At 38.1% G+C, this 25424-nt stretch overlaps 1 protein-coding gene across 1 annotated transcript; it reads right to left on the reverse strand.

The window, feature by feature from the left end:
- Positions 1-3566: 3566 nt before the first annotated feature.
- LOC115439439 (uncharacterized) lies at positions 3567-14364 on the reverse strand. Its single transcript, XM_030163274.1, is given in 13 exon segments — positions 3567-5900; positions 5902-6004; positions 6006-7716; positions 7719-8855; positions 11181-11982; positions 12114-12218; positions 12527-12592; positions 12842-12949; positions 13039-13106; positions 13367-13460; positions 13556-13828; positions 13946-14055; positions 14277-14364. Coding segments are annotated over 13 exon segments (6999 nt in total).
- Between the last annotated feature and the right edge of the window lie 11060 nt (positions 14365-25424).

Here is a 25424-nt window from a genome sequence, read left to right on the forward strand (position 1 = left end):
AAGAATTTTAGAAATATTGAAAAATGACTTGGCCACGCCCCCTCAAAATATGAAAATACATTGCGCGAATGAGAACCCACCCCAAAAAAATTTCAACATAGAAACATAAAACTTGGTTCAGATATAGACCATGGAAGGACAAGTAAAAAATTTATTATTTAAATGGGACAAAAAAAAATTTCACAGTCAAACAAAATTTGGCACACACATCCCTCATTCAAACTGAACCAAAAAGAAAATGAGGACACAACCCTATTGACAATAATGTTGCCATGACGACACCAAAACTGTGCCATAGAAATGAATGGCTTTTAGCAGCATCCCACCCCTCATACTTTTATCATCACTTCCTAAGATTTACATCCAATTTCGACCAAACTTAGTAAAAATCACCTACACACTTAAGTGATCAAAAGTTATCACCTACGTTTTTGATCAAATGTTGGCCGTGGCTGTGACGAGCCTGTGATAAAACATTCATTTTCAGAAGTATAAAACTGTGTGTATCGCCCAGAATGTTGGATCAAATCCACGATACTGTGTCCTCTCACTGTTGGTGTTCTCGGCAGTCGCATCAGGAGGCGGTCGTATGGGAAGGCGAGGGCCTTAACACCGCTTGCGGTTTTAATTAGGCCCGAGCCCAGACATACATGTCGGCGAGGGCCTATTAAAACCACATGGTTCCGTTATTATTATTATTATTATTATTAGGCCCGAGCCCAGACATACATGTCGGCGAGGGCCTATTAAAACCACATGGTTCCGTTATTATTATTATTATTATTAGGCCCGAGCCCAGACATACATGTCGACGAGGGCCTATTAAAATCGCATTGTTCCGTTATTATTAGGCCCGAGCCCAAACATACATATGTCGGCGAGGGCCTATTAAAATTGCATGGTTCTGTTATTATTATTATTATTTTTTTTTTTATTATTATTATTTATTATTATTATTATTATTATTCTGTCACCGCTTTGCATGCAAATTTGACCCCCTGAACGATAACGAAAAGTCAATTTTATTTGACCAAAAATTCAAGCCCGGCAAAAATGAATTTTTTGTGAAGTCGCCAAAAAAAAATTTCGCAAAATGACTCAGTGGCGCCCTCTCAAAAATCAAAATACATTACGCGGATTAAAGCCCTCCTCAAATTTTTTTCCACGTACAAACATGAAACTTGGTCCAGACATAGCCCATGGTAAGACAAGTAAAAAATTACATTATGGCCCTGCCCTAAACCAAACAGGAAGTCGGCCATATTGGATGGAAGTGTGGACCTCTAAAATCCCACCCCTCATACTTTCATCATCTCCTCCTAGGGTTTAAATCCAATTTGGACCAAACTGGGTGAAAATCACCTACACACATGTGTGATCAAAAGTTATCACCTACATTTTTGATCAAATGTTGGGCGTGGCTGTGATGACCTCACAAATAAGTGGCCATTTTGATAAGTATAAAAGTGTATATATCTCGCACACAGAGTGTCAGATTGAGTTGGACCCATGCAACATTTGTGCGGAATTACCACCTGAACACGATCATATGAAAATCGTATAGATGGTTCATAAAATGGCTCTCTGATGCACCCTACAGTTTTTGAATGGAAGTGAAAAAATTTTTCTTTGACAAAGGTAAAAGAAACTTGGCCAACATATCCCTCATGCCAAACTGAACCAAAAAGCCAATGAGGACACACCCCTATTTACAATTGTGTTGCCATGACGACACCAAAACTGTACCATTCAAATGAATGGGGTTTTTCCAGAAGGACGTAATTGCTGAAAAACTGTTTGTGTTCCACTAATGGTACACAGACTGAAAATTACACTGTGGAAAAGTAGAATTTTCCAGCAAGAAGAATTTTCAAAATATTGAAAAATGACTTGGCCACGCCCCCTCAAAATATGAAAATACATTGCGCGGATGGGAACCCACCCAAAAAAAATTTCCACATAGAAAGATAAAACTTGGTCCACCCATAGCCCATGGTAGGACGAGTAAAAAATTACATTATGGCCCCACCCTAAACCCCATAGGAAGTCAGCCATATTGGATGGAAATTTTGACCCGTAAAATCCCACCCCTCATACTTTCATCATCTCCTCCTAGGGTTTACATCCAATTTGGACCAAACTGGGTGAAAATCACCTACACACATGTGTGATCAAAAGTTATCACCTAAAGTTTTGATCACATGTTGGGCGTGGCTGTGATGACCTCACAATGAAGCGGCCATTTTAAGAAGTATAAAAGTGTGTACATCTCGCACACAGAGTGTCAGATTGAGTTGGATCCAATGTAACATTTGTGCGGAATGACAACCTGAACACGATGATATGAAACTCAAATAGTTGGATCGTAAAATGGCTCTCTGACGCCCCCTACAGTTTTTGAATGGGAGTGAAAAAATTTTTTGACATAGGAACAAGAAATTTGACACACACATTACTCATGCAGTACTGAACCAAAAAGCCAATGAGGACATACCCCTATTTACAATCGTGTTGCCATGACGACATCAAAACTGTATCATTCAAATGAATGAGGTTTTGCCACGTGGACCTGTGAAATCCCACCCCTCATACTTTCATCATCTCCTCCTAGGGTTTACATCCAATTTGGACCAAACTGAGTGAAAATCACCTACACACATGTGTGATCAAAAGTTATCAACTACATTTTTGATCAAATGTTGGGCGTGGCTGTGATGACCTCGCAATGAAGCGGCCATTTTTAGAAGTATAAAAGTGTGGATATCTCACAAAGAAAGTGTCAGATTGAGTTGGTCCCAATGTAACATTTGTGCGGAATGACAACCTGAACACGATGATATGCAATTCGTAGCATTGGATCGTAAAATGGCTCACTGGTGCCCCCTACAGTTTTTGAATGGAAGTGAATTTTTCTTTTTGACATTGTCAGAAGAAATATCACTTATCTTGCCAAACTGAACCAAAAAGCCAATGAGGACACACCCGTATTTACAAACATGTTGCCATGACAACAGCAAAACTGTACCATTCAAATGAATGGGGTTTTGACACAAGGATGCAATTGCTGAAAAACTCTTTGTGTTCCACTAATGGTAGACAGACTTAAAATTACACTGTGGAAAAGTAGAATTTTTCTTCTGAACCGTTCTTCGTCTGGCCCTTCGCCTGGGACCAATCTGCCATGCGAGACCCTACCAGGGACAAAATGCCCCAGACAAACATAGCTCCTAGGGTCATTAGGGCTCTCAAACTCCTCCACCACGATAAGGTGACGGTTCAAGGGGGAGATTTTTTTTTTGTTTTTAAGTTAGTTAGTTATGTATTTATTTTATAATTTATTTTTTATTTAACTCATTATTATTATTATTATTATTATTATTATTTATTATTTATTTATTTATTTATTGAGATATACATTTATGTATGTATGTATGTATGTATGTATTTATTTATTTAGTTAGTTAGTTAGTTAGTTAGTTAGTTATTTGTCCGTTAAAGACTAAATGCATGTGCTACACCAAGGTAACATTGATGTTAATGTTTGAGTTTGAGTGTGAGTTTGTTTCTTATTGATCATCTATGTCTTGAATAGCTTTTAGCTGAAGAGAACATGCGATACCTTCATGATCACTGAAGTATGTCTGAACAATTTCCAAGTCTACATCAAATTTCAGAGATTTGGCATAGAAATGGTCAATTAATGTGCCTTTTTCAGTGGTGGGATTTTTCACATGTTGTTTAAATCCATTTTGTGTCAGAAATGTACACAGCGTTGATGATTTCAGTATGTCATCATTGAAATCTCCAAGGACAATTATTGAGTCACTGTGTGAATTTAACCAAGTTATTAATTTCTTCAAATTTTCTTTGAACAGTGACATGGGATACGATGGTGGACGATAAACCACTGCAATTAAAATATTGAGATCAACGTTTCTGTAAATTAAACATTCCAGATTGAATGCTGGTACTTGGGGGATCTGGTACTTGGTAGTATTTGCACAGTACATCCCAACTCCACCATGCTGTTGGCTTTGGAGAGTCCTGAGCGCTGGATGTTTGCTCCCCTCGTATGACAGACTACGAAGACAACTGTGGAAGTGGTATCCTTCTATGTCTACTGTGTGAGGCTGTGAATTAGTTGTCAGCCATGTTTCTGTCACAGCGATACAATCAGGCTGTAAATATTTAGTACAAGACACCAGATCGACAACATGTTTGGATAAACCCTGCACATTCATAAAGAACAAAGTTAATCCATTTGATTTTTTTGTGATGTGTGGCACAGTTTGTTCCAAGAAGGGTGGCATGTTCTTTAAAGTGTCTTTGATGCTGTCATTACAAAATATAGATTTTTCATTGAAGTCTTGGATAATAAGCCCATCTAAACTTCTTACACGGCTTAAAGCCACATAAGCCTGACCTGCTGCAAACACTTTTTTTAGGGACACCACAGCTTTGTCTACAGTTAGGCCCTGTACTTTATGAATTGTACAGGCCCATGCCAGTGTCAGAGGAAACTGACGTCTCCTTCCACCTTTACTATTGGCTCTTTCCTCCTCAGGTTCTATTCTGGTAGATGTTTTTAAAGCAGGTGTAATGGCTCGGTGTTTCTTCCGACTTTGTGTGCCAACCTTGTTATCATCAAATTGGACATACACAGCTTCAGGAAGGCCATTTTTGTAGTTCTCAGATATATGAGTTACTGTCCCACGTACACCATTGACAAGCCCATCACTGACATCAATGTTCTTACAGAGCATAACTCGAGCATTAACTCCCAAGACTAGTTTCTCTTGGAGAGATGTGAGCTTTGCATTGCTGAGATGGCCACTAATTACTTCCATTTTCCCACTTTTTTTATTGTGGTGAAAATCTCTTGCATCTATTTCAGTAATTTCTGGGCATGTGTTCTTGAGCTGTTCCAAGTTGTGTAATAGAACCTGTTGATTGGTGGCACAAATGTAAAGATCAGAAGACTCCTCTCCAGTTTCACGGCTTTTTAGAGTCTTTATATCACTTTTAAGCATGGGTGTCCCTTTGGAGCGTGTTCTTAGTCGATTAAGTATGTCAGCAAAAGTGGAATCTCTTTGTCTGACTACTGTCTGTAATTGAACAATTTTAAAAGTGCTCCAGACCTGTCCAGGTTCTTCCATGTACAATGCCTTACCTTTCACTGGAGGTAACTGAAAGAAGTCACCGACTGCAATGACGCTAAGATTGCCGAAGAATAAGTCACCAGTTTGCTTAACTTGACGCAGTCGGCAATTGACGTATTTTAACATTTTATGGTGGACCATTGATATTTCATCTATTATAAGTAATTGTAGATCTGTGTATTTAACCCGTAAAGAATTAATTTTTTCTTCTCCCAATGGTGTGTATGGGAGTCTGATATCTGTTCCTATATTAAAAGCACTGTGAATAGTTGTTGCTTTGAGATTATATGCTGCCATACCTGTGGGTGCTGTGAGTAAAACACTGATGTTATCAGGATGGCGCCGCGTTGTAGCAAAGAGTCGATTGGCTTCATATTGAATGGCCCTAATTAGGTGACTTTTACCTGTTCCAGCTCCACCAGTGATGAAAACATGTAATGGTTCTGGGCTATTACCATTTACTTTTTCTAGGCACCAATGACATATTTTGTAAAAAATAGACAGCTGGAGCTCATTCAAAGACCTGATCAAGGCTAAACCTTCAGAACGACACATCACATTTTGTTGCTTTTCTAAATGACAAACTTCTCTGTCACTTACGGCTAAATCTGGAATGTGAGGAACGGGTTCCTCATCATCCAGTGGGTCTTTTATGAATTCGTCTTTGGATTCCAAACGCTCTATTTCCTGCTCAGGACACAGCATACACCATGCATCTTCTAATATTTCATTAGAGTCAATTAGAGTCAATGTTTTTACTCATTTCCTCCAAATCTTCAGCTTCAATGTCATATTGTGAGCAGTTTGAATGTACAATTGACAAAACTGAGACTGTTTTATTGCCAAGTGTCTTTGTAAAACTGCTCATAAGATGCATAAGATGAAGGTTTGAGGTCTTCATCAACACGGTATGGAAAGAACTGAAGAATACTTTTGAAATATAACTCAGGATTTTTTGTCTCAGAAAAGCGTGCATATTGAATAACTGCAGGTTTGGTTCTTGTTCTTTTTGCTGCATAACCAAATTATTCTAGTAACTTAATACTATTTTTGGATTTCTTCTCTGTTTGACCTAAAACGCGATAGTCCGATGCAAATTTGGCTATACACATGTCATTAAAAATGTTATCCTTAGGTCTGTTTTTGTATCGGTCAACAAGACCAGTCATCCAAATGTTTGTGGTGCCTGGTTTGTTTAGTTCACTAAAAGGTTTCGTTAGTTTAAAGATAGTATCACCGGTTGGGATAAACACAACTTTTCTGGAACATTCCTTCAGATGCATGTTTGTTATTCTGTACACTGCTTCCTGTGCAGAAACGTCGCGACTATGGAGGTAGACTTGACCCATTTTTTTCATTGCCTCTTTAGCATCAGAGTTGTCATCTTTAGTTGCCTCTTTGTGAGCCTGCCTCAACAACAAACCCATCTCTCTCTCAGATTTGGACATATAGCTTACAATATAAACTATACAAGCAAACACATCAACAACATACTGGATGTCCATGTTGGCATTCAAACACTTTAACAAGTATTTGTTGTATGGATTGATCCAAACCTCATTAACATTTCTTTTTAAAATGATTTGAGTTTTTCGTTCTAGACTTTTGTATGCTTTCTCATAGATGTCTTGGTTGATACCAACACTTTTAAACAACTGATCTATGGAAGTACATGGATTATTTTCATCTAGAAGGGCTTTTTTAACAGCTATCATGATTTTCTGAGCTTGCTCAGGTTTCATGAAGTTTTGTTGATTCTGAGAGCATTTGCACTGGACATCGTCCTTTGTTGTTTGTTCTTGGTTTTTATTGTCCTGATCTACATCACATTTTGGGCATTTGGGTTTTGTCTGTACATGGCTGAGGAATGTCCGAGCAGATACCGGTCGTGGAAAATTGAAACGACAAACTGTTTTCTTTTTCTTGCATGTTTTAGAATGCCGTTTAGAATGTTGTTGTACTGTGGACACAATATCTGCTAATTCCTCATCATATGAAGGTATTTCACACGTAATGTACTTATCGACAAAATCTACTACTTCTTTATCTGTGTTTACACCGATTACAGGCGACTCCACCCAAATGAGAGAGTGTACATGGGGGCTCCCATGCTGTTGAAACTCTATCCGGTAAAAGTAATCTTTAACTTTCCCAATTGGATGGACTGGGGACATTATGACAAATTTCAGGAAAATGTGCCAGCGGTAATCAAAAAATCGTGCAGCTGAAACTGGATTATTTCTTAACAGTTCACATCGCTCTGCATACTCTAAACTTTCTGCAGTTTGTGTTCTTCCAGCCTGCTTCAAAATCGTTGTTAAAAGTGTACCCCATCTCAAGTCAGCTGATGAGAAGCTACAAAAGAACGTGGGTTTCCCCAGGTTTCGCACACATGGTAATAAGTCTTTTTGTGCTCCCTGCCAAAAGGCTGGAGTTCCTCTAATAGGACGTAAGAAGCGGTAGCCATCATCTGACTGCACAACATCCTTCAAGGATTCAGTGTGATCCTGTGCGTCATTTTGACCTTTTGCATTTGTGTGTCCTTTACGTAATGCACTTGCTGAATAACTTGCTGAACTTCAGACATGTATTGTGCAAAAAATATATATTCTACACTTTTTGCAAATCTACCATCTGCATGGAGAATCCTGTTGTTAAAGTAACGGGCTAATGTTAACTCATGCCGTCTGGGTGTGTGATAAGTATTATTACCAAGTGGGAAAAGGTCTGGAAATGACTTTGCTTCATTGTCAACATCAGACAACATGCTCACGGGATTGTTTCCTTCAGCAGGAGCAAGATTTACAATATCTTCAAAATATTGATCTAAGGCTTCCTGCCCATGATCAATAGGCATTGCACATGTGTCTTGATAGATGCAGTGCTGCTGCCGATCATGGAGAGTTTCATCTTCTACATCGTCAGGGTCTTCACTTTCTTCCACAACACACACATTTAGGTCTTCTGCTTGTTTCTCCGGCTCCTTTTCAAACTCATTTATCCACTCTGGATTAAATTCTACATCTTTGTAATATTTATTGTTTTCTTTTAAATACTTCAGAGCTTCTTGTAGGTGCATTGTGTCTACAAAGTGATATTCATAATGACCTTTGTATGACAATTTCCGCTTCAATTTCACACGTAAGAGACAACCTTCCATGTTTGAACGCGGCAGCAAGTTAGAAGTCTGAGAAACTCTTGAAGGAACACAAGTAATTGGACCGTGGACCGCCCTTTGGCTACCCTTAGGCAATGCTAACATTTTCATAAATGGGATGTTGAGTGCAATCAAATGTTCTTCTAAATGATTCAAACATGTCAGTACCAGAGGAATCGGGTCAAGTTGTAAATTGTTGCCCCACCATTCCGATGGGATCAGACATCTTCGAATCTTAGAATCACAAACATTGCAAATCCACAGCTCCCCTCTTGATTCTTTTAACAAACAGGAGGTACTACAGTCTGAGTTACATTTATGCAAGTATTTATCAGAGACACACTTCTCTGCAATTTTAGCCGCTTCACGTCTGTAATTTTGTTGTTTACATTTTACAACGGATTTTTTAAATAACAAACGAAAACATACACAACATATAAATTCAGGGCCATTATTGACTTTATTTAAAAACTCATTAAAGACAAAATCAAATTGCTCTGCCTTTAGTTTTTTCTGTTTTTTGTTGAGCTTTTTCTTTGCTAGAATTTTACTCCTACATTTTCTATCTTTATGATATTTTTCTTTGCTCATAACTTTTAATTTCTGTCTAAGTTCTGGACTTGTTTTATACCTACAAATACTGTGCAATTTTACATTATTTTGATGTGTAGGGTTGTTTTTATACTTTCCTACACTGTATGTTTTTACATTATCTTTATGTACAGGATCAGTCTTGTATTTTTCTATACTATATGTTTTTAAATTCTCTTTATGTACAGGATCAGTCTTGTATTTTTCTATACTATATGTTTTTACATTATCTTTATGTACAGGATCAGTCTTGTATTTTTCTATACTATATGTTTTTACATTATCTTTATGTACAGGATCAGTCTTGTATTTTTCTATACTATATGTTTTTACATTATCTTTATGTACAGGTTCAGTTTTGTATTTTTCTATACCATATGTTTTTACATTCTCTTTATGTATGGGATCACTTTCGTATTTTTTTACACTGTATGCTTTGACTTTATTTTTAAATATTACATTAGTTTTGTACTTTTCTGTACTTTTAGCAATTTGCTTTAACCTATATTCTTCGTGCTGATTATATTTTTTCATTGCATATTCTTTCCATTTCTTTTTACGCAACACATATGAACCTAGGGTTTTTTTCTTCTTCATGTACTTTGACATGACAGCTACACATTTGTTTTTGGTTTCTGGAATGCCTGTTTTGACAGCAAAAGAATTATAAAGGCTCATATCTACATTTTTTGTTTGTGACCTAAAATTATATCTATGTGCTTCAGTAATTTCGCAGTTTTTATAACAGACATTACATTCACCTTGCTTGACACATACAACATTCTCATAGTGAACACCTCTGTTTTCAAGATAAATACATTGTTTGGACAGTTGTTTTTTGGTACATTTGAACCTCAGCCATTTGCCTTGATAAAAAGTGTAAATGTCTACTCCTAAATAATTAGCTGTGGCATGTATTTCGACGTCCGTCGCCCAGGTGTTTACTTTCCATACATTTTGTTGTTTAACATACTGTGCCACAGACAAATGCTGATGGTTTTCATGTAAAAGGCTGTGATACATGTCAGGGTTGTTTTCTAACTCTTTAACTGCAGCTAGTCGGATTTTTCTATGGTGTTTCTGTGTGCCACTAACTGCTTGACACACAGCGCGATAAAAACAGTTCCCGTCAGCTACTATGCTTTCATTGTAACAAGGTACTCCAGCATCACCCATAGTTATAGAGTTTTGGATGGGACATTTTAAATAATCAACATTGAGGTGTGTACAAATAGATTTGCACACATCCTCACCCAATGGCATAAACTGCACAGCCTTTTTGTCCATGCCGACATATGTTACTTCAGTTATGTCATATGTCTTGGCAATCTTTACAACAGAATTACCTTGCAAACAACAGTGTTTTGTTTCTAATTTCGTGTCAGCTTTCCTACGTTTGTTATCTATGTTTTGTTTTTTGGATACATCTGTTCTGCGTTTCAGACTTTTCCTTCTAAAATCTTCACAGATAGGCTTAGGATCTTTAGGTTTAACATAAGGCTCAGAAGAGGTGAAAACGGATTCTGAGAATGAAATTGCCTTAATCTCCTGTTGTTCTAAGATAGGCTCCTCAAAAATAGAACTATTTATGGATGAGCTTTCCTCAACTTCCAATTCAGTTGGATTTGGAACAGGAGGGATATGTTCACCTTTTGATGCTATTGACACTGGATTAAGTTCAAAGTCAGTGTTATACGCATTGAACCCAGCTGTGAGTTTGATTAGGTGGCTATGTAAGTCTGAAATGGTATTGAGAAACACAACAACACTTGTCCCCTCCCCATCAACCATCCCAGAAGAACTACGTGCATGGGAATCTACTACAGCATACAGGTTGTTTTTACTAATAATAGCACATGTGTTTGAAGCTGTAGTAAAAAGGCATGTGTTGTCTGTTGCTAAATGTTTTTCCAGAGCCTGTTTTAATGTAAGATAGCCACATTGTAATTCATTTTCATCTGTTACAGAACGCAGACGTCCCATTTCTATACCTATTTTTAGGCCAAATGTCTGTCCATATAAATTTTCTTCAGGGTCAAAATCAAAAGACCCCAGATACTCAGCCAAATTGTTAATTTTAGGTTTGATCTTTAGATAGAGCCTATCACCTTCCAGTAAAGCCATATTTAAATCCTCCTGTGTCCACGAATGAACATTACGCACATGCATGTGTTGAACTAAAGCTGCCATAGCTATAGCCATGCACTGCCTTCCCCTACTGTCTGAACTGAACAGCTCGTTCCCCTGGTGGAATGACCCCATGATAGTCTTACCTTTGCCGTCTTCATGCAGAGTCCTCATTGTTGGTCTGGGGTTGGCCTCCACAGTGTCAGTCCTCATTGTTGTTCCGGGTTTGGCCTCCACAGTATCAGTCCTTGTTGTTCTGGGTTTGGCCTCCACAGTATCACTCCTTGTTGTTCTGGGTTTGGCCTCCACAGCATCAGTCCTGGTTGTTCTGGGTTTGGCCTCCACAGCGTCAGTCCTCATTGTTGTTCTGGGTTTGGCCTCCACAGTGTCAGTCCTGGTTGTTCTGGGTTTGGCCTCCACAGCGTCAGTCCTCATTGTTGTTCTGGGTTTGGCCTCCACAGTGTCAGTCCTGGTTGTTCTGGGTTTGGCCTCCACAGCACCAGTCCTCATTGTTGGTCTGGGGTTGGCCTCCACAGCATCAGTCCTCATTGGTCTGGTCCTCATTGGTCTGGAGATGGTCTCCACAGCGTCAGTCCTGATTGTTCTGGGTTTGGCCTCCACAGCATCAGTCCTGGTTCTTCTGGGTTTGGCCTCCACAGCATCAGTCCTCATTGGTCTGGTCCTCATTGGTCTGGAGATGGTCTCCACAGCGTCAGTCCTCATTGGTCTGGTCCTCATTGTTCTGGGGATGGCCTCCACAGCGTCAGTCCTGGTTGTTCTGGGTTTGGCCTCCACGTCCACAACAGGAGCCTCCACGTCCACAACAGGAGCCTCCACGTCCACAACAGGAGCCTGCAAGTCCACAACAGGAGCCTCCAAGTCCACAACGGGAGCCTCCAAGTCCACAACGGGAGCCTCCACATCCAAAACAGCAACTGGTGCATTTTCCTGGAGAGTACAAAGAACAATTCTCTTTAATTATAACATCATATATGCAGTTATAACACTTTTCCCTGAAAACCAACAATTTCACATTATATTATCACTTCAGGACCACCAGTGAATTCGAACATGTTTACCTTCTTCTTCTCTGTCAAAGCTGCTCTGGGCTTCTTCACAGTTTCTTCGGTTTCATCTGTGTCCAAAACAGCAAAACGACCAGAGGACACAGCAGTAGGCAAAACCTAAATAATACACACAAAATCAGCAAATTCACATTAAAAAAGACAAAAAATCAATTTCACAGGGAACTACTGGTATTCAACAAACCAAAGGTGATCATGGAGAAGGCATGAACCACAGAAAAAGGACAAAAACCCAGGTACTCACTTGGTTCGAAAAATGTAAAAACCTTTACTTCATGAGGGCTTCATGAAATAAAAGCTTTTCAAATTTTTTGAACCAAGTCAGTGCCTGGGTTTTTGTCTTTTTTTCTATCAGTTTAAATGTTGTTGGAGAAAAGTCTCAACATTCTGCTAAAGCATTAACATACCTGCTGCAGGACACGCTTTCGTCGGTTGACTCCACTGGCTTGGCTTCTGGTGTCATGTGCGGTCTTCTAAAAGAAACAAAGAGGATATGAAGTTACATTTATTTGTCTGTGTAGACTTTCATTTGCTCAGATCATGAAAGTGGAAAATCCTTCCCTGAACAGAGGTGGTGGTCTGACACACTACAGATCAAAAACCTACAACCCCATTTTAAATCCTCCGTCTGATGGAACAGGTAACTGGACAGCCTTTGGTGAAGGACGAATTGGAACCAAATCTGGAAACTCTGGCAAGGGTTTGGGGGGTGGTGAAGGGACCTTCCGAGGAGGAGACGTGGACGCCCTGGTGCTCATCATCTCGTCCTTCGCAGCCTTGGATATCAAGTCAGCCAAGACTTGCATGCCCTCGGGTACGCTGAGGTGGACCTGAAATGACAAAAGCTATGCATTTAGTGATACGTACTAAAAACAAAGAGTTAAAACATGTTGCAGAAACACAAACTCTCTTTACTTACACCATCCCAGACCCACGGTCCAAGGTTGTTCATGGGGAACTTGTCAATGCAGGAGACGTACCGCAACCCTGTGAAACATAGACAAGATTTAAGAAAACAACACTCTTCAACAACAAAAACTTATACAATGCTAAATGTATCTGTGTAGATTCTCATTTGCCCAGGTCATCATTGTTCTTGGTTCTTGTTCTTGGTTCAACAGGACTGGTTTAGCTCATTTGAAAACTTTGGTTTCTCATCAAAGAGACTTCATTTTCAAAACAGTTAAACCAGTCCAGTTGAACTGAGAACAACAACTGAGAAGAACGCTAAATATAGTTTTCCATACCTTTAGTTTCTGCCACTCTTCGGTATTCCTGATGAAACTGGTTCTGCACAGCTTCAGAGATGGTGTGACGAGTCGGGAAGTCAACAACACATGCCTTAAAATAAAGCAAATATAAGTACATCTGTACAAATATAACATATTGAAATAGGCTTATACAGTTTTTCTTTTAATGCCACAGTATATACATACCTTCTTCCAGCGTCGGACTACAGTCGACAGGAGACGATCAAAGTCTTGACCAGCTTGAGTCACAGTCTTCTTGTCGGCATCATTTCCGCTAGCGAGGACCACACACATGGACACCTGGCGGTCGACGTGGAGATGCTGGACCTCCAACTCCAGCTCACGCGCAGTGGCCCCAGGGGAAGAGGAGAACCCAAAGGAATATGGACCCAGTGGTCTGACGACAAAGTCTCTCTCCACAAAGGACCGGAGATGGGAGTCACCAATAACCAAGACCAACTAACAGAAACAGACAGGCTGTTGTTAAGTTTCAAATCTTACATAACATACTTCATTATATAGTTTCTTCTCAGCTGAGTAGGTACATTTACGAATGTAAATCACAGATAAACTCACCTCCTTATTGGTGGACTCCTGGGGAATGAAGATCTTATGCTGCTTCCCACTGTAGCGTGACTTTGGCCAAGGGAGCACTGGTGGACATCTCTCGGACCCAATGGGACCTTCTGTTTAAGCAGACAATATGAACATGCTATTATTACCATTTATAACATATATTGCATGGCAGCAGCCGCTCCTTGGTGTGTGTGTGAATGGGGAAATGTGAGGATTTGTGAAGGGCTTTGGGCACCAAGTGTGAAAAAATGCTATACGTGCAGTCCATTTACCATTACTGATATGCCTATTTCTTGGAAAAAAGACTTTATATGTGGACAAAAACACTTACTGCTCTTCTTCCAGATCCCTCCTGGACAGGAAGCCATAGCCTCAGCCATGCGGAGCTTAGCAGCAGCAGACCTCTTGTTGAACGGCATCTAGAAAGATATAAGACATTAAAAAAAGAAAAAAAAGTTTAAAAGACTTTTAAAAGGTTATCAGGTGTAAAGGAACATACACTGTGATATAAATAACTTTTGTAAATTAAAAAAACAAATGCTACATAAGGCTTAAACTCTTTAACTTATGTTTCACATCATCTCTCAAAAACTATAATGGGTCAGATGAAGGGACAGTGAACATGTATGATAAAAATCAAAGTTATTCTTAGAATTTACTGTATGGACTAATTTTTTACTTTACAATCTATATTTTTTGAAACCATTTTCCAATTTTCAACTGATTCAGTAGAAAAAAGTTACGACCAAACAAAAGTAACTTTTAAATTTGTTGACACCTCTTGGAACTGACTTTTTACCACATTTTCACAATACCATTACATTGTAAAAAAAAAAAAAAAAAAAAAAAAAGTGACAAGTTTTTATTGTATTTGTTACTTGTGTTCATTCATATTATTAGTGTCCTAAACAGATATTCACACATTGTTTGTAGAAATGGCATATTTTCAACATTTTGATGGCCCAAAAACAAAACCTCCTATCTGAAAAATGCACTGTTTGACAAATTTTTAAGTATCTTGTTTTTTCACACACAAAGTGCTGTGTAAAAAGTAACATAGCCCAACAACAATGCATTATTTATTGGGTTTCATTACCTAGTATCATTTGGCAAGAAAAAACAGGTAGTTTTGTTTAATTTTCTCGACAAAGTACATTTTTCAGATTGGAGGTTTTGTTTTTTGACCATCGATTTATCATTGCATAGTTCTATTTTGGGATGGTAGCTCGATGAAAAAAAAAAAAAAGACTAAAAGATGTTTTTGTTATTAACTTTAATTATTTTTAAATGAAATTTCCAAAAACTATAGATATTTGAACATACTTTTAGACACCTTAACCTCTTTTAAGAAGACTAGAAAGAAAATGTGTATATCTGATGTCCATTTGTGTTGCTCCATAAGAGAGCATTTTCTTTTACAAATTTTCACATGAAAAAATACAGTTGGGCAAATCACCTCCTTTACCAGGTTAAAGTACTTACTAATACCTACAGAAATATGTCGAATAGAGTGTTTTTTAGTTTAAGAGTTACAGCCCATTTAACAGCAAAACTGTAGCTACATAATTGCTTAATCTGACCCTAATACAAAATAATCACCTTACCTTGGCAGAAGAACAAGTTGAAGCCTCAAAAGTCGTCTTCTCCAAAAAAGGAACTCGAACAAAAATCTACCAAACTTTGAGAAAAATTCTTCCTCACAGCAGGCAGGAGTCTTCTGAATGACCAGCGACCAAACAAAAGACACATTACCTGGTTCACGCTGACTTTTAAACTCCTGTGTCCAGATAGCCCCACCCACTTAATGGAGACTCGTTCATAGTGTCCAGATAGCCCCACCCACTTAATGGAGACTCGTTCATAGTGTCCAGATAGCCCCTCCCACTTAATGGAGACTCGTTTATTATGGGCGGGTACTGCCTACCTGGGATTGTATGGCAAAACTCAAAGTTCTTTAAAAACAAAACACATTAAAATTAAGCAAAATAAATGTCTCCCAAGTGAAATAAATGTAATAATTTTTACATAAAAGCTGTGTAACATATGTCTAAAATTTAGTGCTCAAATAAGCAAATGCCGATATTTTACTTGGAACACAGTTTCAACATACTCCCTCCATAAACTGTTTAGTAAAACATTTTAAACAATTACAAATGTAGCATCTGAAAATAACCATAAAAATGATACACATAGTGGACAAAATAATGGCAATATATTGGTTTGGAACTAAGAAATCGTTGTTTTTTTTGCTCTTGTAAATGTCCACCGTAGACCACTTCAACACATAATAAGTTTAAACCAAAACACACTATAACCACAGTTTATTATGAAACTATTAATAGCTCACACACTATTTTTATGGAGATAAAAACAACCTAAAGAAATTTCACGTCACATGGCTTTGCTGTACCCCTATAGGCTATCAAACTTTTCATTTATTTTTCATTTATTTATTCATTCCAATCTCAATGATTGAAAAGGAGCAGGATGAAGAAAATTTCTAATGCCAGCCCTTTTCTTCAAACATCTGGTTACATCAGACAGGTTGCCGTCACAGCTATTACAGTAAATACAGTTTGTATGACAGTCAATGCAAATAAAACAAATCCAAAATCCACAAGTTAAATTAGTTCATTATATGCTTTTATAAAGCTTCTCTATTCTTTCCTACCTCTGAAACTGACAAAATATTTGTACAGATTTTCTCTTCTATTGCCAAAGAATTCCACACTCAACAGGTTATTAGCCTGAAATGATCACCATGCAATAGTAATGGGTGTGGCCTGCATAGGTAATTAGCAGAACAAAACTGGCCTTTCAACAGCAATCAAGTCAACGACTGCGCAACGCCTGCACAGCTTCATAAGCCAATAGCTGATCGTTCAGTGACAAGACTGTGTTGTTGTGGCATAGATGTGTGTTTGAGAAGGCAACCAAAGTTTTACACAAAAACAACATTGAAACAAATAACAGGCCAAACTCCTTTCCCAAATCAGCTCTGTAATCCTCTAACACCCAAATGTACATAACAAAATTAATTATTTGTATTTTTAATTTCAAGTAGTTGCTAAATTAAGTGGAGATTGTTAATTTCACTATAACACTTAAAATAGGTAGAGTTTTGGGATTATTGCATGTGCAACAGGCAATAAAGGTAAACAAACAAACAAACAAACACATATTCTGGTCTTACGCACTGGAAATGAGTTTATTGATGCCACATTAACTTGTAACACCAACTATTTCAACTATTATTATTCCAACAAACAGAACTCTACCTTTTAATTTGGAACAGGGGTGTCAAACTTTTATTTCTAGTCCCACATACAAACCAATATTATCTCAAGGAGGCTGGTAAAAATAATAACACAATAATTTAGAAATAATGACAACTCCAAATTTTTCTGTTTGTTTTATTGCAAAAAAAAAAAAAAAAGTTTACACTTCCAACTATCCTTTCACAAAAAATGTGAATAACATAAAAATCTCTGAACAATCTAAGGGCATTTTTAACAATAATATACCTCAGTTGATCATTTACATGTGTACCTTATAAATTACAGATCACAGTGGATCTACAAATACACATACAGATTTACAAACAGGCATCTGGAACTGAAAAATATAGCATTTAACTTTGCACATTGTGCTATATTTTGTCTTGAATTTAAAAAAAAATAACTTATGCAAAGTGCAGATATGTTTAACTACATCATATAAAACTTTTTTGTTGTCATGGTTACATTCATAAACATATGTACATATATAATATATGTAATACATAATGTATTGGCAAAAAGTTGTAACTCTACACAAAATTATAGCATTATTCCTGTTATTTCCATCCCCTGTTTTAGGTTGATTATATTCTTCCTCACTGCCGTCCCGTCTCCTCACTGTCGTCTGCTGAAACATAAACTGTATAATTCATAGATTTTCAATTATATTGAGCTGTAGTTCAACTTTTGCACTTTAATACCTCTCCTCTAACAAACTTCTAACACTGATAATATGTTCAATATGATATTTTTCATCAGTGATCTGATCTGAATCTCACATTGATGTTCCATTCCCCATCCAAATGAAGAAGGAATGTACTGCCATGGTATTATTATTTCAGGAAAAGAAACTATATGACCATCCTTAAATATGTTTTATATGCGAACGAACTGTCTGACTTGTCTGTCACTGAAGTCACAAAGCAATCAAACACCATTCAAAGAAACAGTATTCCACCACTGACTGTCACTGGTGAGTGAATCAGGCTTTGAGAAACGGTTTGAATGTCTAAAGTAGAAAGTGCACATTTAAAAAATACTTTGGAAATTGTGCATGAACCAGCACGATACGGTGTCCTCTGGCTGTCGGTGTCCTCAGCGGTCGCATGGGGAGGCGGTTGCGCGGGAGAGCGAGGGCCTTAACACCGCTTGCGGTTTTAATTAGGCCCGAGCCCAGACACACGTGTCGGCGAGGGCCTATTAAAATCGCATGGTTCCGTTATTAGGGACCGAGCCGAAAGGTAAGGCCCTCTCACACAGTGAGAGGCCTTACCTGCAAGCAAGGCCCTATTGTTATTCGTTCGTTTTTAGGGACCGAGCCGAAAGGTAAGGCCCTCTCACACAGTGAGAGGCCTTGCCTGCAAGCAAGGCCCTATTGTTATTCGTTCGTTTAGATATTATTAGGGACCGAGCCGAAAGGTAAGGCCCTCTCACACAGTGAGAGGCCTTGCCTGCAAGCAAGGCCCTATTGTTTTTCGTTCGTTTTTATATTATTAGGGACCGAGCCAAAAGGTAAGGCCCTCTCACACAGTGAGAGGCCTTGCCTGCAAGCAAGGCCCTATTGTTATTCGTTCGTTTTTTATTATTATTAGGGACCGAGCCGAAAGGTAAGGCCCTCTCACACAGTGAGAGGCCTTGCCTGCAAGCAAGGCCCTATTGTTATTCGTTCGTTTTTTATTATTATTAGGGACCGAGCCGAAAGGTAAGGCCCTCTCACACAGTGAGAGGCCTTGCCTGCAAGCAAGGCCCTATTGTTTTTCGTTCGTTTTTCAGAGTATTGATTTATAACAATTTGTTTATTTTCATACTTTTTCCTCTTTAGACTGCCATTTGACTCCCTTAACATGCTCCAAAACTCACCAAATTTGCCATGTATGTCATGGCTGGTGAACACTTTCATTCAATATCAAAATTAACCCCTTGGGTACCAAAATGGACTCTGTAGCGCCACCTATGTACTAAAAAACTCACAAAATCTGCCCTAGCGGCTAGTAGGAATGTCACAGAAACATGAAACAAATGCCAAAATGTTGGTCTGATTGAGCCCCACAAATCATACACTGACACTCATGAGCTAACTCCAACAGGAAGTTGGCAATCTGCCTTTGAAAGTTACTCTACGTTTCTGCAATTACTGCTTATTCATTTCACACTTTTAAAAAAAAAATATACCTCATTAAATTCCCACAAGTCTGCAGAATCCAAAAGTGAAAGAATTTTTCAGATACGACCTACGGTTATGGAATTATGGCGATTTTTTAAAGACTAAGTTTAGTTTCACTTTTCACAATGGCAAAATCCCTATAAAACTCTTACAGGTGCATTTTTAACATGTCTCTCTGTAGTGCAGTGGTTCATGTAGCTGACTGTGGAGCAGAAGGACCCTAGTTCAAGTCCCAGGCAATCCAAATTTTTTTTTTTTTTTTTTTTTTTTTAAACAGGTTTTATTGCATTGTATTGTGGATATTGGAAATTTTGCACACATTCAAAAGTACACGGAGTACATTTTTTCAAAATAAAACCCCAATTAAGAATAATACAAAATGTCTATTGCATAACTTCTTTTTATTTTTATGACCAAACGCTCAACTGTTTGTACAATGTTTCTTCATTCAAAAGTACTCTTTCTCACAGACACACATGCTCACACAATAGGGTTTTTCCAAAATAAATGCCTTAAATGTGATAAATCATCACTTTTATACTCACTTATTCATACAACTTCAATTCATTTTTCAAACTGATTCTTTCTCTCACATACAAAACAAATGCACATACACACAGTAGGGTTTCCAAAATAAAAGTCTCATTTTAAAGGTGATGGTGGCTTCAGCAGAGGGTCGCTGGTGTTCTGTACAGATGTAAGGAGGATAGACACTAAAGGATGGGAACTGGTATGGGGACGGAGAGGTGTGAGTGGAGCTGAGGTGTGGAGGGTCACGGGAGGCGGATCGCAGGGGAGGCGGATCACGTGGGAGGCGGATCGCCCGGTGCGAGGTCCCGCCCAATGCTGCTTGCAGCTTTAATTATTATTATTATACTTCCGTCTCTTTCAACTGGATTTTGACCCCCTAAACATGCTCAAAAACTCACCAAATTTGGCACACATGTCAGGCCTTGCGAAAAATTTGATACAATGAAAAAATTAACCCCATAGGTGCCAAAATGGGCTCGCTAGCGCCACCTATGTCAAAAAAAAACCTTAACGGCCCTAGTGGCCAGTAGGTTTGTCGTACAGACATGGAACCAGTGCCAAAATGTTTGTTCGATAAACCACTACAAATGATACACTGACACTTTTGACCTAACTCCAACTGGAAGTTCACAATATGCCTTTCAAAATAAGATTTCTAAAACTAACTCCGATGACACTGTTTGTCGTATTGACTTCTAAATAGCACCAAAAGATAGAGTGAACCCTCCTCAAAAAAGTGATCTCATAGCTTAGTCTTAACTTTCTTAGTTTTTGTTTTAGAAGCCCGCAAATTTTTGATGTTTGGAACTCATTTTTCACTTTGCAATTTTTCCCCACATGTGACATATCTACACATTCACAGGACTGACAACAACACTCACATGCCAAAAATTTTGAGATAGGATGTACAGTTATTGATTTATAGCAATTTGTTTCTTTTCATACTTTTTCCACTTTAGACTGCCATTTGACCCCTTAACATGCTCCAAAACTCACCAAATTTGCCATGTATGTCATGGCTGGTGAACACTTTCATTCAATTTCAAAATTAACCCCTTGGGTTCCAAAATACACTCTGTAGCACCACCTTTGTACTAAAAAACACACAAAATCTGCCCTAGCGGCCAGTAGGAATGTCACAGAAACATGAAACCAATGCCAAAATGTTGGTCTGATTGAGCCCGACAAATCATACACTGACACTCATGAGCTAACTCCAACAGGAAGTTGGCAATCTGCCTTTGAAAGTTACTCTACGTTTCTACAATTACTGCTTATTCATTTCAGGCTTTTTAATGAAAAGTTGTACCGCATTGAATTCCCACAAGTCTACAGAATCCAAAAGTGAAAGAATATTTCAGATACGACCTACGGTTATGGAATAATCGCAATTTTTTGAAGAGTATGTCTGGTTTCACTTTTCACAATTACAAAATCCCTATATAAAGCACACTACTGCCCCCTTGTGTGTGTCTGACAATAGATCAGTGGCTACAGCAGTAGTCTGTTGTATAGGAGTCCTGGGTTTAAACCCCACACAGATCAATGACTTTTTCTTTTTTTTTTTTTTTTTTCTCCTTTCTTTCCCCCTCACATTTTAAAACAGGTTTTGCTGTATTATATTGTGGATATTGGACATTTTGCACACATTACAAAGTACACAGAGTACTTTTTTTTTTTCAAAATAAAACCCTTATTAAACATAATACATACTGTCTATTACATAACTTCTTTTCATTTTTACGAGCAAATGCTCATCTGTTTTTACAATGTTTTTTCATTCAAAAGTACTCTTTCTCACAGACACACATGCTTACACAATAAGGTTTTTCCAAAATAATAGCCTTAAATGTGATAAATCGTCACTTTTATGCTCAGTTATTCATACAGTTTCAATTCATTTTTCAAACTGATTCTTTCTCTCACATACACTGACACTCATGAGCTAACTCCAACAAGAAGTTGGCAATCTGCCTTTAAAAGTTCCTCTACGTTTCTGCAATTACTGCTTATTCATTTCAGGCTTTTGACAAAAAAGTTATACCTCATTAAATTTCCACAAGTCTGCAGAATCCAAAACTGAAAGAATTTTTCAGATACGACCTACGGTTATGGAATAATCAGATTTTTTGAGGAATAGTTTTACTATTGTTTGTAACTTAGAAAATAACCATTTAAAAAATTTTCTGGTCTCTCACTAGTTATCTTTCTAGGTAGGGTAGTGGTTAGTGAACAGGTGTACTTTACAAGACCCTTTAAGTTCAATTCACAGAGAGGGTTAAGTTTGGTTTTCCTGCACAGTCTGTTTCCATGATCTGCTTACTTATTTCAGACTTTTTGTTCAACAGATTATATATGGTCACAACACTTTCAAAACACCTCCGGTCTTAGAATTTTTAAGATAGCATGTATGATTATGGATTAAACAACAGCTTTTCAACAGTGGATCCTCACAGTCTCTGCTCTGCTCTGCTCTGTGCACGAGTTGTGTCCCTCCCACAGCACCGCAGCACCGCCTTATTTGGGTCAATGGACAGAGCCTGTGTCCTGATTGGCTCAGAGTCGAATGCTTGGAGCATCTATAAAACAGTGCAGGACCGTTACCGTCAGACGTCTGTCTTTTTGCTTGAGCGTGGCTGTGCTATAAACAAGTGGAGACAAAAGTGAGATCAATTCATCTGTGGACTTTTCATCTCTGGACTTTTCATCTGCGGTTTTTGGATTTCCTTGGAGTTTGGGATTTCCCGACTGGACAAACGGTGAGTACATATCGACTAAAAACGGGCTTTTAAGTGAATTTCTTGCAAGCAGTAAGTGTGTGTGAAAGATATTACCATGTAGCTTGATCTTAGCTCTTTGTTTATTGATTCTATACCAAGCTGAGGTGCTAATGCTTTGTATTTAAAGGTTTTTGAAGTTAACATTTAAGAGAATAAATGTGTATTCTGCCTGTACTGTTTTTTTCTGGCTTTGTATGTCCTGGTGCTGAGCGAGTGTTTGTTAACTGCAGGCTAACACATTAGCTCTTTGTTCTGAGGTGCTAGCCTTTGTGCTAATATGCTGACTGTTCTTTTGACATTTTGCTTTTGTTTTTCTTTATGGGACTGTGGATGGATTTGTTGCCATTTTATTGGGGTTTAATGTGTAGATATGTGGAGTTTAAGTCGTGGGTCACGTTGTATTTCTGCCTTGAAAACCTAGGCCGAGCTGTAAGCTGTTTGGATAGTGATTGTTCAGTACTATATGTGACAAAGTCTGTTTTATTTACCAGACTTATTTTGTAATTGACGTGCGCTTTGCTGTGGCCTGTCTTTTCCGCTGTCGGCAGATATCTGTATGAGTTATGACGAAGTCGTGTGGGTGTGTGCATGATGCAGTGTAAGTAATTATGCCTTAATTTGTCTGTATCTAGCTGTAATAGCATTACTCAATTTTTATGTTTCCAGTGTTTCGGATGTTGGTTAGTGTGATTTGATTGTATTAAGAATATGTAGAATCTGTTCACTGATTTCACGTGACTGTTAAATTGGCATTAGTGAATGTTCCTCAGCTTAGCTTGTTCACTTTGGTAATTGTAATAAGAAGTGTTATACTCGCTGCCCAACTGCAGACTATCCATGTATTTGTACTGTTTACTTTTACACTTTGACTCGCGTGCATTGTACCGATTGTAATTTGGCATGGGAGCGCCATGCGTTCAATTCAAACAGGTGTTGCATCCTTACCGCGCATGTTGCACTATTTGCCCACTAGAGGGAGCCAGAGACCAGCAAATATTTTTGGATCGCTTGTGTGCATCTCTACTGTGCTTTTTGTATTCCAATAGGCCCTTTTCAACCAAAAGCCCAGGAACTTATTTACCAGGAACTTATTTGGGGTAAATAAGTTCCTGGTAATTGCGTTTCCACCGCACCCCAAAGTTCAGGGTAATTTATTCAAATCAGGTTGATGATGTATGAGGGAGCAGTAACAGAAACTGTAGTCCAGTTCATGTCCATTCACAAAACAACCCCTAGGTCAATAAAATGACACAGCACTGAAGTGGACGGGTTGGGTTTAAGGTTTTACTGGTTGTTGAATCACTTAATCCATCTGGAATACATTTTAAATGAAGTTAACCATCATTACATATCCTTAATTTGTATTTTAAAAATGGTAGAATTTGTATTTTCAACTTCGCATTCCTTAAACTAAATCACACAGTATACATACAGCATACACACAGGATATACACAGTATGTAACACAAACATCAAAACAGGCCAAATCAATTTAAATTGAATAACAAAAAAAAAAAAAAAACACGACACAAATTCCTCTGCCCCTGCAAGACATATTTACCTTAATTCATGCATGTGAACTAAAATAATTGGACACATGTTGGTCCCTGGCCAGTTGCCCACTGCGGTCATCAGAGAAGATGGAAGGATTGTCCCTGTCCATGTGTGATGCACTTTAGATGGATTTCTTGCCATTTTGTTGGGGTTTAATATGTAGATATGTGGAGTTTAAGTTGTGGGTCAGGTTGTATTTCTGCCTTGAAAAACTAATATGTAATCAATATTTAATATTAAACCTGGAGTTTTTCATCTTCAGTGTAGCTCCTGCTTAAGTACATCTTGAGTGTGAGTCTGAATGTAATATTAGACCTTTATTCTGTATTTAATTCTATGCTGGTATGGTCATGGTTTATGCTTGTGTCATTCAGCATGTACAGGGTGGGGAAGCAAAATGTACAATATTTTGAGGCAGGGATTGAAAGACAGTGTATGACCAATTAGTTTATTGAAAGTCATGAGAATTTATTTGCCACAAGAAAATGTGCATAATAGAAAATGTTTTTATTCTATGTGTCCTCCTTCTTTCTCAATAACTGCCTTCACACGCTTCCTGAAACTTGCGCAAGTGTTCCTCAGATATTCGGGTGACAACTTCTCCCATTCTTCTTTAATAGTATCTTCCAGACTTTCTCGTAATAGTTTTGCTCATAGTCATTCTCTTCTTTACATTATAAACAGTCTTTATGGACACTCCAACTATTTTTGAAATCTTCTTTATGTGACGAGTGCATTCAGCAAATCACACACTCTTTGACGTTTGCTTTCCTGATTACTCATATGGGCAAAAGTTTCTGAAAAGGTATGGATAATAGTGTTAGGTATGATTATGACATCAATATATGTTTGGGTTCAAAACAACTGATGTAGTGCCTGCTGAGAAAAAACAACTAAATGTTCATAGTAAATTTTGCTTCCCCACCCTGTATGTTTATGCTAGTATTATTAAATTAGCGAAAGTGTTAGCACCTTTTGCCTGTTCTGTTTTTCAGCCTATGTGGATACACTGTTCAATGTCATGTTGGCCATTTTCTTCCTAATAACAATATACTCAGTGAGGGTGCTTGGTTACTGGTTAGCCTAGTCTTGTAATGGGAATGGTACTCTTACTTCATATTAGTAAAAGTTAAACAATTTATTACAGCTTTACATCAGATTTTGTTGACTATT

Source organism: Sphaeramia orbicularis, chromosome 19 (genome assembly GCF_902148855.1).
Source record: "Sphaeramia orbicularis chromosome 19, fSphaOr1.1, whole genome shotgun sequence".
In the NCBI taxonomy this organism is placed as follows: Eukaryota; Metazoa; Chordata; class Actinopteri; order Kurtiformes; family Apogonidae; genus Sphaeramia; species Sphaeramia orbicularis.